General features: G+C 37.7%; 2 protein-coding genes across 3 annotated transcripts; one reads left to right on the top strand and one right to left on the bottom strand.

The window, feature by feature from the left end:
- The first annotated feature begins 121 nt into the window (after nucleotides 1-121).
- On the top strand, nucleotides 122-1,604 carry rnaseka (ribonuclease, RNase K a). The gene is made up of 3 exons (XM_057361457.1): nucleotides 122-368; nucleotides 725-807; nucleotides 1,087-1,604. Exons 1-3 carry the CDS (start codon nucleotides 291-293, stop codon nucleotides 1,229-1,231), a joined length of 306 nt encoding a protein of 101 aa, XP_057217440.1. The 5' UTR covers nucleotides 122-290; the 3' UTR covers nucleotides 1,232-1,604.
- Nucleotides 1,605-1,851: 247 nt separating this feature from the next.
- Nucleotides 1,852-15,423, bottom strand: alox12 (arachidonate 12-lipoxygenase). 2 transcript variants are annotated; one of them, XM_057361322.1, is made up of 15 exons: nucleotides 15,221-15,423; nucleotides 14,273-14,416; nucleotides 13,727-13,931; nucleotides 13,559-13,640; nucleotides 13,354-13,476; nucleotides 12,384-12,490; nucleotides 11,587-11,759; nucleotides 9,670-9,813; nucleotides 7,047-7,250; nucleotides 5,846-5,932; nucleotides 5,554-5,723; nucleotides 5,208-5,329; nucleotides 3,052-3,152; nucleotides 2,430-2,600; nucleotides 1,852-2,198 (listed from the first exon to the last, which is right to left on the bottom strand). In XM_057361322.1, the coding sequence occupies exons 2-15, from the start codon at nucleotides 14,414-14,416 to the stop codon at nucleotides 2,019-2,021; spliced, it is 2,013 nt and encodes a 670-aa protein (XP_057217305.1). In that variant the 5' UTR covers nucleotides 15,221-15,423; the 3' UTR covers nucleotides 1,852-2,018. The 2 variants fall into 2 exon arrangements, with proteins under 2 accessions (XP_057217305.1, XP_057217261.1); XM_057361278.1 differs by having other exon boundaries at nucleotides 14,273-14,431; nucleotides 15,221-15,422.
- Between the last annotated feature and the right edge of the window lie 885 nt (nucleotides 15,424-16,308).

The following is a 16,308-nucleotide window of genomic DNA, read 5'->3' as shown; positions in this document are numbered from 1 at the left end:
ATGAATCAGTTAAATGAAGGTGGAAGTGAATGACAGCCTTCATAGCAGAGTTACAAAAGTTTGTTTCGAACGGTGTATGACGTTGCACGCTGCAGTGAAGTGCACTTCCGCTTCCTGTAAAGTCAGCTGATTTAATCGTGTGACTGACTGTTGACATCGACGAGACTAGATCAACTCCAACGAAAGTACCTTTTAAAAGTACAAATGACGGTCGTATAAAGTTTATTCCACTAGAAACTGCCATCAGACATCTCAAAGGAACTAAAACCTGGAAAGCGTGTATTACAAAAATGGCTTCTTTGCTTTTTTGCGGTCCTAAACTGGCAGCGTGTGGACTTGTGCTGAGCATCTGGGGTGTCATTATGCTGGTAATTTTGTCTTCGTGTATTGCCATTTGTTCTCTGAATGTGTTAAGATTTTAGATATGTTAAAATACCAATTAAATGTTGTTCTGAAATGTTTAATATTATTGTTTGGGGTCAAAACAGCGTTACGAGCCCTCCTTTAATAGTAATAACGATTAAATTGTCTTAACATGATAACATGCAGCTGACCAGTTTAGTATCATTAACCCCCCACCCCTTTTATATATTTTCTAATCTGTATGGTTTTAGCGCAAACGGTTTGAATGTTTTTCTAGACAACTTTCCGTGTCACAAAAGAAGGCTGTTATACTTTTAAAAAATCCATACATGATGAGAGTTTTCTGTCTGATTTCTCTTAGGCAATGCTGGGGATTTTCTTCACCACACATTCAGCTGTGCTCATAGAGGATGTGCCTTTTACAGAAGAAGACATGCACAACCAGTGAGTTCCTTTTGCCATTTACTCATTCAGTCACAAAATGATTAGTCTGTCTGCCACTTCATGACAATACCTCTGACTCTTTCTTTCCCACTAGACCACTTTATTTATCAGCCTGTTTATAAGTGATTTAACCAACACTAGTACATAATACAAACTTGAGGGAAAACAGTGCAAGTTTTACAATTAATGCAAAGAACAGCCAATGTATGCATTTAATTTAAGTTGCTTTAATTCAGCTTTGAATTGTTTACGGAGTCATTTTCTCTTCTCATATTTCAGGCAAACACCACTGCAGGGCATTTATGATCTCTACAATAAAGTTGGATACAACTGCTTCATCGCAGCAGCGATCTATGTGGCTATAGGATTTCTGTCATTTTGTCAAGTTCGCCTGAACAAGCGCAAGGAATATCTGGTGCATTAGCACCACCTAGAGATGCACCCTGCTTAGATTGTTTTGTTCGTGTGTGTAATTCTGTGTTCATCTAAAAATTAAGCATAAATGAGGATATTTAATATGGTATATGTTTGATGTGTTTTGATGAATGTTACCCTTTTCTTCGAAATGTTAGATGTGTGAGATCTGGATGATTAACTTGTGCCTCACTAATATGCCTTTAAAGTGCCTCTTGATCTATGGACAAGGAAAATATAAAAATCCCCAAATCTGTACTACAAACACCGTTGATAATTGATTTTAAGTAGTTGTTATTTGTACCACTACACTTGCATATTGAATGGAATTTGAAATGATTATGCTGGCTCGGTTTTGTCAATAAATGGCTCGGGATACACTTCTCAATCCTTTTGAGCTTTTTTACAGTAAAAAGTTTTATTACAGAAAACTTGATAATATAAGAACATGTAGATATGAAATACTACAAACATGTATATCAGTGTTTTCTGCAGCAGTTATGTATGCATGTAACGCACTCTTTTAGTAAGGAAACAGACGTAATACAGTGGTAAGATGGCACCACAGTCCAAACCTTCCTATTTAGCGGTTACATCTGCAAGAGGTCAAAAAACACACACTCACTGGATTTATTAATATGTCACTAGACTTTTATATTCTTAGTACTGAAGATGTTCTTAAAAATACATTATCCTACTTTCCTGTCACAACTTCACATTATTGGATTTATATCATGGATTAACAATCAAGACTCCACTGAAATGAATTTCACAGACCACACTGAAAAGAGCCTTCTCTAAATGGTGATGCTGTTTTCAACGTTGCTTGGACACAGGTAAAGGTACTGCAGATCTAGTCCTTCATTCTGAGCCTTTATTTGCTCCTCAACATCTTTCAATTCTTTTCTGAATTTGTCAATCACCTTCAAAGCAGCAGGCTCAGTAAAATAGTGTTCCACATACTGGCCCATTGGGATCTGAGAGATAGGAAAGAAACAAGGTTTGTGGGAATAAATTGTGCTGATTTTAATATTTCACAGGGGAAAAAAAACTTGTAAAGTAGTCTGTCACACATCTGATAAAACAAATGCATGTCAATATTTCATAGTTTACCCAACCACAATTTCTGCTGCACATTCATATTTTGTTTTACATGGTAACAATAAAGTCAGCAACAAGTGATAAGGCACAGCTGTGTGGTAACTCACCGCATCTGGCTGTGCCCGCCCTAAATGCCATGTGATGGCCATCTGTATGCAGGACTGGCTAATATCAGGGAGCGAGTCCATGATCAGGCCCATAGTAACAGCATCCTTATCAGTTGGTGGGGGCTGCCGCATGGTGCAGGGTGTGTTGGGTACCCACGCACACCAATCAAACTACAGCACAGAAGAACAAAACAGAACAGATTTCTTTAATAAGCAAGCTATACTGATGACACTTTATAATTAAATATTTTTTATTGTTTTATTTTGAATATTATTCAAATATACAGTATATGTGAAAGTTGCATTATTTTTAATAGTCGTGTTACAGCTGAATCGAAATTCCTATTAAAGTGTCCAGTAAACAAACATATTATCTAATGCATGGTGACCATTTTAGTGGAGAGATGTGTTTGCAGCCACAGAAAGTAAACTGCAACAAAAACATTAATACTAATATACATATGTGTAGATATTTCCAAAAAGGTCTTAGCAAATTTATCAGCTATGTTGTCATGAATAAACAACACTATAGCATATAAAGAGGAACTATGACGTAAGAAGAGTCATATTATATGGATTGGATGAATTGGAAGCTGATCAGATGTGTGTTTGTGTTGGTTACCTGTCCGTTATTGGTGGCAGCATGTTGTGCTGTGCTGGTGAAAATCACAACACTTATCAGTGTGATCAGTTCTTCTTTTCTCTTCAGCTCACTAGCTAGACCTAACGAGACCACACAAGACAGGTTAAGGGTCAGTCACAAAAACCCTGAGACATTCCTCAAAATATCTTCTGTTGTGTTTCACAGAAGAAAGAATCATATACAGGTTGTAAACAAAATGAGGGTGTATAAATGATGAGTTAATTTTTATTTTTGGCTAAACTGTCCTTCTAAGGCATCTTGAGCCATCATAGTAACTTTAGACGTCCCTATCAACCACATGAGGGCGCTCTGTCTTTATCTATTGTGTTCCTTATAACGTAAATTTCCTCTTCGTTGTTCTTGTGTTAAAGGGATACTCCACCTAGAAATGAAAATTCTGTCATGAATTTTGGGTGGAACATCTCTTTGAAGGGTTTGTTCACAAAAAAGTTCATGTCAGGATCGTACGCTGATGTCGTTCCCAGGGGCGATTCTAGGTTTTCAATATTAGGGGTGCTCATCCTCTAATGAGGATATATATAAATAAATATATATATATAGCCACACTCTAAGCACCACATACTGTATACATTACTAAAATAAATAATTAAGAAAGAATATGCAGAAAGGCATAAAGACAAGTTATTGTTATTCAAATGAATATCACAATCGGTCAATCTGCAACATTTATTTTTATTGTTTATTTTATATTTATATTATATTTTAATTATTTACTGTGTTATGGTCTCTGTGTACTGTTGTTGCTGTTTCTGTGTTCTGGATGCTCCTGTCACCAAAACAAATTCCTTGTATGTGCAAACATACTTGGCAATGAAGCTCTTTCTGATTCTGATTTATAATTCAAAGTGACAACAACAGCCACAAATCCATAAAATAAATGTCACAATCAACTGCTGAATCATTATTTAGTAGAAATAACTTGACATGTTCCCTGCCATTCATTCTGATTAGCACGAGCACTGTCACTCCTGTGCATGACTGCGTGTTCATCTATTACATCCACAATATGTTTTAAATTAATAATACAAATACTGAAGCGTCTGAAAAACGACAAAGAGCTTCTAGGTACACTTTTGTTTCCTCGGAACTCAGAACAATGAATAACACACAGCCGCACCAGGCTGAATACAGTAACTCTATCTGCCCGTCGACGTCTTTCTGGGCTCTCAAAACTACCGTCAACTCTCTGTAACTCAGGTGCAGAAAAATGAAACAGCACATCATCATGAATGACACATTTCTGTGCGCTACAATTTCATCATGATCGTTTTCTAAAGTATGCCGTCATTGGTGTGAAGTGCTTTCATTTTGCTGGAGGTAAACACCTAACGTTAGTTAACGAGGGGTGAACGCAGACAAAACATTTTGACAGTGGATGGTAAAAGATCTTGTATCGCTCCCGCATCATATTAAGCTGCATGTATAACAAAGAATAGCAAAAATGCAGATGTCATGTTAATGCACACACCTTGTAACGTTACTCTGCTTATGACGGTCACTCCAATGTGCTGCTGTGAACTGAAGAATGCGCTAAATAACGCAGCCTAACGCCGTTTTCATAATAAGAGTTTTAAAAGGGACTATAAAGCGATCTCGAATTCTTGTACAGATTACATTATTACTCACAATATTTTTGGGGGGCTAAAATAGAACTTTAGGTTGGCTAAAAAGGGCCTAGCAACGCCACTGGTCGTTACAAACCCATTTATTTATTTATTGTTTGTGCTGAGAAACACAAAATGAGAAAATTGCATCATCTTTATGCTACTGAAAGACACGTAACACTGTCTGAAATTCTCCCCAACTTCTCTTTTGTGTTCTACAGAAGAAAGAAATGTGTGTGTATGGGGTTGAAATAATATGAGGGCGTAGCCTTCGTTGTGTACACCTGGCCCTTGGTGTGTATTTATAACCCTCTTGTGTTCATGGGTGTTTTATGTAACCTTGGTGATGTATTGACAATGGTTTTCTGGAGTATTTACTGTGTGTTGTTGGCAAGCCTAAAACGATATGCTGCACATGGGTTATAAATAGCCCTTACCCACTATTGTTATGGGACATTGGTGAATACAACCATGTAAAAACACAGTCTGGCATTCTGAACTCCTACTTACCAAAATCAGGCACACCCACAAAGCCCTCCGTGACCACATTATTAATCCATGCCTGAAGTTCTGTGTCCTGTTCCACATCACTATCACTCTGGTAGTACAGAGAAACAATACCTGAAACAAAGCTGAGAGAAAAGAGCCTCAAGTAAATAAAAAATCCTGAGTGTCTACAAGAGCTAGTTCATTACGATTTAAAAATGCTGTTATTTGTGTTCTGCACACTTCATAAATCATGTGGAAATTAAATATAATGTGGACAGTCACATGAAAAAAGAATGCCCAAAATGGGTGCATAGGCTTGTATAGCAAGGCTTGTATAGGCTTGTAAGCATAAGCTTGTTTGCATTACTTTTGAATCACCCCCCACAGCATCATGGAATGATCCCTGTAGAAATAGCCTCTTAGTTTAGTAACCCCTCTGTCCAAGAAGTCAAACTTGGGCTGGAGGGAGCGATAGGTTAGTACTTTATACTCTCTCTGTGCCAGAAGCAAGACTCCATCTCCTCCTGTTGATACCACCTAAAAAAAAACAATTTACAACCAACTAAGTGAGTTGAATATATGGAAATGAGCAAAAAATGCCACCAAAGAATTCCTGAGCATGTGCATATGCATATGGTTCTTGTGTATCAAAAGCTCACCTTTTTGAAGATGCCATCTGGGGAGATGAGCTGTGTTCTTCCACGACAGTTAATCTCAAGCGTGTACCTCAAGTGTGGAGTTAGGAGCTGCATTGAGAAACAAAGTGAAAGGATGAGGTCAGCAGATGGCCAAATAATACAATTAGCAAAACAATCTAAAAAAAAAACTTTTTTAGGCCTTTTCTAATAACAACACACTGGAACTGTCAAATGTGTAATTGCACAGGAAACAAAAACATGAATATACTGGAAGATATAATGCATTGTATATAAAAAACATTTCCATATATTGGAATCAAATGCTTATATTTTTCAATATATGAAAAGCGTCAATTCCTTATGTTTTCTTCAATATTTTGTAATATTGTATTACATTAACTATGTATTATTCTATATTTAATATATTTTAAATATATATTAAACATCCTTGATTTTGGTTACAAATGTAAAGTCATTCATGTATCGGTGCACTTTTTATGTGGGGTGGACATTATTAACCAATATATATGTATTTACAAAGTTATGGTGCACTTAATCTGTCGTTTCAACCTTTTTAATCTTATCTCTGGGAGTTATGAGTTGTGCTCCTTAAACCAGTTGCTGTTTAATGTACCCCAAATTTTACAAACCTGGGGAAAACTGCTTTTTGTTATTATGTCTTGGTCTATTATGCACCCCGTGGAATAAATTGCTAAATGATTTGCATTTGATTACACTAATAACTATCTATGAAACAATTTATTATACTGAGTTAAAGGCGGGGTAACCGATTTCCGAATTACGCTCTAGACAACTGAGTCGGGCCGAGTACCAAAACAACCTTGTAGCCAATCAGCAGTAATGTGCACAGGACGGACATTAGCCGAGCCGAGCACTGACGAAAGCGAAAGATAGGGGTAGGGGTGTGTTTGTTTTGGTGATTTGAACATCAACAATAGCTAAGAGAAATCGGACACCCCGCCTTTAATATGTTGGAAAATATATTTTCTTTACATAAGGGTGCACAGATTCATTTGCCTTTTTATTAGTCAGCTTGAATTTCCTAATTAATCTAGTCTTTTTTTAGATGTCTAATGTGGTCTCAAAGTGGTCTAAAAGTCTCTTTTATATGGTGTACAAATAATAAATGGCAGGGGATTATAAGGGATCATGCATTGAAATGTGCAAAGGTCTCTATCATGAAAAGTAGACTTTCTCTGACCTTATATAGAGGGTGAACAGCAGGTAGCTGACGCATTGTGGCCACACAGATCACTTCCACCACCAAGTGCGTGCGTAGCAAATGTGATAACAGCTGAAAGAACTGGAACTCAGCGTGACGAACCCACATCTTAGCCAGTAACCAGGCCAGAGGCGGGTCACTGGGTAGGAATATGGGCGTGTCTTTGTCAGGTTTCTGCTCAAGCTAAAAAAATCAATGAAGAAGAACAATTAGACATTTCTATGATTCTTCAGATTCAATCAGGGCTGCCAATGTTTGAGTTAATCTTGGAGTGAGATTTTCCGACAATTGGGTGCGGGCTTGGTGACGTTTGGGACAAACACAAAACACACACAAAAAACTTTACGAACATTGTGATCGTCAAAACATTTGATAACATCATTTATTACTTTCAATTTTAGGTGAATTTTCCCTTTAATTTTTTTCCAGGCCAGACATGGACTTGTCATATAAAGGTTGTAGTAGACATTAGAAAAAATAAAGAAATTAAAAAAAACATTTTAATAGGCTACCCTATTAACACACTTTTAAAGCCACATATTTTAGTGAAGGTCTTAGGATAATTTTGTGAATTTTTAATCTTTGACAAGTGAACTTGATAACCATTACATTCATTCATAATATATGCACACATTTATTCCTAATGTTATCCCTAATAAAACGGTAAACGGCTCATTATTGTGGTTTCTTAGTCACACTGATAATTACGAATTACATTACATGAATTTCCGTTTTGCAGTTTGCACTCGTGGATAATATTATCGATCGTTCAACATTTCAGCGTCTGGCTGGTGAGCAGTAACTCCCGCCTTTTTACGTTTGATTGGCCACCACACTTATTTTGACATTGGCGAGCTAGCGCTGTTAGTCCACTGGGGTGTTGCGAAATGTTTGCAGCGCCAAAATACAGTTAGGCTTTTAGGCAATTATTTCACAAATTGTATTACACAACACAAAAAAATGGTGGGTACTTCCCTGTGTGAGAAAAGGGATGTGTGGCATGAGAGAGTGAGAACAGAGTCAATGGGGTATATGCACGAAGCAATGACGTACTTCCACTTAAATCTCAGCCAGCTCTGTTACATCCAGCGCACGTAGCGTCCGTAGGGAACAATGGCATGTTTCACTTGGTTGCTTCAAGATGCTTATAGGATTACGGTCAACGATGTGAGTCAAATTATCCAAACACTACGTCATACAGTACATCGACAACCAAAAAGGAGAAGCGCTTTAGGCTGTCCATTTCAAGCTACATCCATAAATATAAAAAGCTAAGTAAACTTTTGCACTTACTCGTGGCATGATCGCAGTGGCACACAACACACAACAATGATCATCTTTAGTGCTGTTGGTTCTCTGAAATTCGATTGTTTTCTAACAAAACACATCATTATCATTTGGTGAAAAATTACCAAGGCATATATTATACATAACAGTGTTTTCAGAGGTGTATAAAGACCTTACATAATGGAAGTGTAATGTTTTTATTACCTTAGAATTAGCTATTTCTATCTACATACACCACGGGTCCCCTTGCATGGAATTCACCATGTTGTTTCTACTGTAGCCCTAAATGGACAAACTGCTCTACAGAGCGCATTTTGTAAATGTTATCTCCTTCGCAATAAGCAAAACGTGACACATCTTAGTCCTGTGTCAGCCGCCATAGTGCTTCAAATGGGTGGAGTGAGCCATTGGTTGCAATTCACAACCTCACCGCTAGATGCCGCTAAATTTCATACACTGGACCGTTAAAATGAAATGTTGTACATAATGCACCATGACCTAACATGAATAATTGTTGACATTAATTAAAAATAACAAGAATTAATAAATGCTAAAAAACTATATAGTTCATTGTTAGTTAAGGCATTTACTAATGTTATCAAATACAACCTTCTAAAACATCTTAAACTCTATGCCTGTGTGGGATTACAAATTTATACAATGTTATATCTAGATTAAAGTTATGTACATTATGTTTCACATTTTGAGGTAAAGACGGTTACATTCTATGAATATCAAGTCAGGCAGCCCAGATGTCTGAAACATTACCCTTTTGTCTTTATTCACTTCCTGACCATTGGGCAGGGTCCCAAGTTAAAGTTGAATGTTAAGCTTTAAGGCACAGCTAAGCCTTTGTCTCTATGATAATGTGAAGGTATGGGCAATACTGTCAGGCTGATTGGATTAGCACATGCATTTGAATGACACTGTTATGCTGATGAGACCTTGGCTGGGACAATTCCGGTAACGGCTGATTCCTGTATTGCATTTGCATGCTTTGTGTAAATCATCTCCACCTCTATGTATCCCGCCCCCTTGAAAGGTATAAAACTCTACTGTACTGAACTAAAAGTCAGACTTGGATGACTACAGCGACGCACAGCGAGTCCTCAATAAAGAGAACTTCTGTATGAAAGATATCCCAACGTCTCCAGGTCTCTGCTTCGACGAGGAAAAAGTTTCCTACACCTGTTAACATAAATTAACCAAACATACCTGTGTAGATTGGTCTCGCTCAAATACTGGATAAAGAAATGTTATTAGTAAAGCAACTCAGATTAAACAAGACAAACAAATGAAACACAAAAAAATGTACCTGTATGGCAATGGGGATGAGACCTTTGTCAGGGTGTTCATACAGTAAGCAGAGTGGAGCAGCTATGTGCTGCTGCTGGTCACTTATTACATTGGCGGGAATTCCATCCATTAAAGCATAATCAACCAGGAATATATTTCCTTTCTTCAAGAGAAAAAAACATTAATAGACTGACTGTGGTAAATATTCACTGTACTATAACAACAATTTTATATACAGTATAACAGAGTAGGGCAGACTCAACAGAGCAACACTTGCTATAAAGGTTCTTCCAAGTGATGCCATAGAAGAATTATTTTTAATTCCTGAAAGAACTTTTCAGTCAAACGTTCTTAAGAGAACCATTTACAGTCTGAAGAAACTGTTCTACTACAAACAACTTTTTGTGTTCAGGATTTTTTGGGCAGGCTTGAAGTCATTTCTAAGCATGGCCCCTGCCCTAACACCATGACTAGAGTGCATTAGCATCAACGTTCAGGTTGTTGTGGAATTTGACAGGTAAGAGAGGCTTTGCCGCATGTGGGCGTGGATTTAGCCCAGACAGCAGACACGCCCCCAGTGTTTGATAGCAGAGAATACTGTTTTTTAAAGATTTTGATAACTTATTTAATTTACTTGCCGTTTATTTAATCCTTCAAATTTGGCTGGGCAGTTAATAACACATTTTTCTAGGGTGTGACAAACACATTACATTTATGCATTTGGCGGACGCTTTTATCCAAAGCGACTTAGATTGCATAATACTTCCATTTGTTTCTGAGTATGTGCAATCCCTGGGATCGAACCCATGCCCTTGGTGTTGCTAGCGCCATGCTCTAACCACTGAGCCACAGGAAAGCATTATTTCACATATTTAACACTGCTTTACACAGACTTTAATGAACCATTATTTTCAAAAGTGTATGATCTACAGTATGCATTCATTCTCTCTAACCACTTTTCCTCACTTGCTGTTAACAATGTTACAGTTGTAGGTGATGCGGATTCTTACTTTTTTAAACAATTAAATTCAGAACATGTTTGTCTAAGAGAACTCCTTAAGGTGGCAGACTAATGTTGATTTGGAGGTTCTTGGTAATATTTAGCTACTGAATGTAAATCAAATGTTTTTGCCATGGCGATTCCGAGCACAATTTAGTCTATTTTTAAAACAGGTAAACTGAGTCATATGTTGGTGAAGACCAGCTACTGTACAGTTCATTCATTTGGGTTTGGCACTATATTTGCGTTTGTGGGCAGACTCTTTTTTTACCCCAATGGCTGTCAGTTAAAGCAACACTTTGTAGTTTTTCGACCTTAAAATAATGCGTCTAAAATTATTTCAGTGGTATAACAACTCTTAACCAGATGAATTCTACTCCCGTTGCTACCTGAGCAGCCTCATAGCGGTTACAACCACACTCTGTGTTCAGGTTGGTACACACAGCCCCGCCCATCCCCTGCCTGCGGAAGAGTGCCACATGGCTTCTAAACAATGTTTCTGCATTCGCCGGTTTAATCAGCTTAGTAAATAAATTCATGTGTATTGCACAGCCCTCGGGGAAGCTTATACAGCAACATTACTTACAACACTGGTAACAGACAATTACGCTTATCAACCACACAGGGGAGCCGTGAGCAAAACTGCTAAAGTATTGCTTTAAAGCTCATTGATTTCCATATTTAGCTATAGATTTCGATTGGAAAAAATATAGGTGCTGTGGGGTTTGGGTAGTGGCCCACACTGAATTCAAAGATGGTAACGTTTGCTTTCAGGAATGCATCTGAAAAGCACCCTGCTGATAGAGTTACTTTTGGTATTTCAATATTTTTATTTCTAAAGATATCAGGTTGATTTGTTTTTGTCTGCCGGTTGTGAATGTAAAACATTGAACATTAGTCTCCCCAAACTTTCATGGATACACACTAAACTCTCACCTTGAGTTCCATCTTTAAATTGGTTGTGGGCATCAGTGAAGGCTGCAACATGTCTCCACATACAGGAAAGTTAGGAGGAAGCCTATCTATCCTCTTAATCATCCGTGGGTTTGAGCCGTTGAGGAACTGGTAACCAAAGAACCAATCTTCTTTCCAGTGCTCCATAGTGTATTCTAACAAACAAACCCATCTTTTTATTTATTTGAAATCCCATCAGCAAATGAGCTGTTAGAAAGATTAGAGTGCAATTTATGCCTTTGTGTAGTCATCTTTTATCACATATTCTTTAAAATGATATTCTTAAGCACAAATAGAACATATGGCACATTAGTTTGGTTTATTCATATTAGTCCATGACTGGAAACATATGCTGGAAGGGGGTGTAATATTTCTTGGTTCATGAGCTTCCTTTAAAAACACAAATTTACGGTAGAATATAAAAATGAAAACAGACAAGACAGTTCTGAAACAAAGATTCAATTCAGTCAAGAATTGCAGGAGAATACTAAATAAAGTTTTGAAACTGAAAGGAATGACTTGTCTTGTCTATTCTTGGGAGCACAAAACTGAATGCGATAGTATGTTGTAAAATGAATGGCATTTATCCCTCATGTATAAATGCAGCAAAACATGATATTTATTATATTCTTCTCTATTTTTATTCTGGACACACAGCTGACCGATGGCAACTTCCTTAAAGACGGACTTGGTCTGGGATGAAAGTTTACAGGAAATTAGGCAACTTCCCTAATACATATTCCTGATAATATACAGATAGACAGAGAGAGAGATTGTACCAGCAATAGGGCTTCTTAGCTTCCAGAAGATCCTTTTGAAATCATCCAGATCATTCCAGGACTTTCCAAACTTGATTGCCAATTTTTTCAGAGAAAGCTCCAAAAGTCTGGAGGCGAGAGGAAGGCTTGGATGGGTTGGTGCTTAGTTCCATTTATGAATGAATGGACATTTAAATGATCACATCACAAATAAATTGTATTTGAACAAAAAAGAAAGGATGTATTCCTATAGAACAGTGGTCTCCAACGTTGTGCCCGCGGGCACCTGGTAGCCCGCATGAACTCTGTAAGGTACCCGCCAAACACAGGGCTCAACAATAATGCTCAGGACAGTTGACGAATATGTGACTATCGTCATGAAAATGTTATTATTAGCACGTGTTTTAAGCTTTAATTTATTCAAGTGCAAAAATATGTGAATGAAAACCTCCTGTGTACTGAAAAATAATGCATCACATGTTTAAAGTTTAAAAGTATTTTATCAACAAGTAGCCCTCTAGATGATATTTTCTCTTCAGTTAGCCCTCGCTTACAAAAAGGTTGGAGACCCCTGCTATAGACGCTTTCATTGGACGCACGCTCTGACCCGGTCTGTGTTTGGTTATAACATAACAATTTATTTATTCATATTTATTGTATATTAATTGTATTAAATACAATTAGAACAACTCAAGAGTAATTGATTCTTTGCAAGGTCTACCAGTAGTTAAGTTTGGGCCACATAACGTTTGTTTATATTGTTGCTGCTGAAACCATATAAGCCAAAAATTGTCAAGGTGACGCTATAATAATGTAAGTGAATTTGGAAGCATTTGGTGCTGGTCTAGCTGTTGGTCAACACACTGATGAACTGATGAAGCCAACATAATGTCTGTAATTCATAACTATTTCATTAGGTAGCTAATTTGTATGGTCTCATTTATACGTTTTGGTATAGCTTAAGGTATAAATGTTTTGCATTTTTACTCACGCATAGTGCAAGGATCCCACAAAGTCACTGCGCTTCTCATTGTCAAAGCGAACATCCTGGGGCAGGTCGGCCTCTGTCTTGCTATCTATGCATTTCGGAATCCCTGGGGCCCATGCCAGCCATCTGAGAGGAGACATATGAACCCTTTTTGACCAAAAATTCTTGACAAAGAAAGGAATGCAGTGTATGTAATTATCAAGAAGACCTATATGTCTTCTGCCTCTCCTGAAGCTCAGCCTTTCTGTGTGATAACTCCTCTGGCAAGGTGTCATCACTCAACTTTTTGGCTGTGAGAGGGAAGAAAACAACAACGGAAGTATTAGTTTGTTGCATAAGCGGCTGAATGAAACATTTCAGATATCGCATAGCTGACCTGCGCCTTCTCTAAGCTCTACCACCACTCCGTCTCCCACTAGCCAGCGATAACAGGGGAAAGTATAACTGAGTCTCTCTCCAGGCAAACTGACTTTCACATAACGGCAGAACCAGTTATCCTCCACCCAGTACTTTTGTTTTTCCAGTCGCACAAGTATCAGGGGACCCAAATCAGCGGGGCTTCGGACGGTGTAGTCATCCACCTTCACAAAGAATGTGAAAAAAGGAGAAAAGAACTGGTTAGCGACATACTGAAGGGTGATGTGCACATGCTCTGACATGTCCAGTGTGGAGGTCTGCGTTTAGGCTTTCTACATAAAAACCGAATTAGAAAAATAAGAATGTCATTCACTTAAATGCATTTGCACATTGTAAATATACTTTAATAAAGAGATAACAACAAAGTATCTAAGCGACACACATTAGGACTCATTTAGTATTTCACCTGGGGACTCTACATGAATAGTATCGAATTTATGGAAGACGTGAACACAGCGAGAAAAGAGCTCTAAAGAAATAAACACATGACCACACTTTGACTCACGGCTCCTCTGCAGAGGTCAAGCCCTGGATTGTCCAGCACTGTTCTCTCACTCTCTCCTCTCTCTCCGACCAGAGTCACGTACACATAGTTGTTAGTTCCCGAATATTCGGATGTTCCAGTGGCCACTGTCACTTTGTACTCCATCTGCATGCACACACACTGAAGTTGACAACATATTTTTAGTACATTTTCAAAGCTTCCGCTACGAAACCACATGAACTACGGAACCTGTAGCAGAATAATTTGCATCAGTGAGTTTACACTTAGTTAGCAAAGAGTGCGATTGCATAAGAATATTCTTTTCTGGGCTAAATTACGTTCTGAAAGTGACCAAACCACTTTTATTTAAACTTGAATAAGATACAACGATTGGTTTTTAAATACGTTATAAATCCTACATTTCTTGAAAGAAAAAAACAAATACAAGTACACGGTTACAAGGAATTTGATCTAGTGGGCATTAACTCTGGTAACAATACTCATACACAGAGCAACTATAAAAGAGGACATTGATATTCACAATGGAGAATATAGGAGTTTGGAGTTTTTCCTCTTTCAGTAAGGTAGGGCATGTAAAATGTGAAATCCAGTAAAGCGTGGATTAGGTAATCTATAACCGAGTCACCCAGCCAGATAAACATAGAGTTACTATCACTGCCACAAATCTGACCAAGCCTTAGTCTGTCAAACAGTGCTCGCAAAAAACATATTATAGTCATTCAGACAAAAATAACTTTGTAATGCATAGTATGACAGCTTGCAAAATCATCTCAAGGTATTCCATTTCATAATTTTCAAGCATTCAAGGTATTTTACAAATAAACCCATGTCTGGAGATTTAACTCTATGAAACTAAAAGCAATTAGCCTACTTTTCACATGTTTATCACAATACAATTCTGATTAACTAGTCAAACAAATCTAAAGCATGTGTTTGCAGAATAAATACCTTTTCTATGCAGAATGACGTGGTTGAAAATGTCAAACGTTTCGGTTTCTTCTAGTTCTTCTCTGTCCACTTCAGTTCACCACTACGCTTATTTTCTACCTCAAAACAGTTTCATTCTTTTCTGACACCCCCCTTTGCAGTGTATGGAGCAGATTGGTCTGCCACTGCCGTTTCACTGTAGACAGATATTTCTCTCCAATGGTCTCCTCCCTCATTCTTGCTACCCCTCCCTTCCCCCTCTCCCACCACTTTTTGCTTGCGTCTCTCCTCCAACCCGCTCTCTCGCTGCTCTATGGTCTGATATCTTTACTGCCTCGTTTGTTTATTCATATTTTTTGCTCTCCAGTTCGAGGAAATGAATATTAAAACCGCTAACACGAGGCTTTGACAAGAATATTTTTGGCCTGCGCAACCACACTGAAGCCTTTGAGAAACTTCGACAGTAACATGAAATCTATGCCACACAAGCAGCGTAACCACATTTTTCATGGGCCAGTCAAGAGGTCATTACATTGTAAGTGGTTTATTTGTACAAGAGGCCGTTCTTTTTCATCAGGACATTATCCTTTTAATAGGGCAGATACCAGATTTATGATCTCATGAAAGACAAGTTTGAGGAAATAAATGAGTTTAATACAACCCCTCTCTTGCTCCCAGAGCTCTGCTGATGACATCTACAACATCCAACCGTAACTGGCTACTAATCCGAACACAGAAAGATACGAATGTCAAAATCTTACAGCTACTAAGCAATTTTTTAAAATTAAAAGCAGAATATTTTACTTGACTTATTAAACAAAATAGCATAAAAAGGTGAATTTAGCTAAAAGGCAGGTAGTTTGCATCCTTGAGAAAGAATACTTGTCAGCGCATGCATATTGTATGAAAGCTAAAAAATGTTCACGTAATCAACAATTCAGATTAATATAATACAAACTCTCACAGTTTAGGCAAAGAAAACAAATGCAAGGTGTACATATCAGACGTAAGAACATCTGCTGCAATGTGAATACAAACTGTTAATGGAAGTGAATTATGTAAATATATAGCTCAATGACTCTCTGCATTTAGAATTTACTGCAATTAAA

Source organism: Triplophysa rosa, linkage group LG1, assembly GCF_024868665.1.
Source record: "Triplophysa rosa linkage group LG1, Trosa_1v2, whole genome shotgun sequence".
In the NCBI taxonomy this organism is placed as follows: Eukaryota; Metazoa; Chordata; class Actinopteri; order Cypriniformes; family Nemacheilidae; genus Triplophysa; species Triplophysa rosa.
Note: the sequence above shows the minus strand (reverse complement) of the source record. Positions and strands in the feature narration are given on the sequence as shown.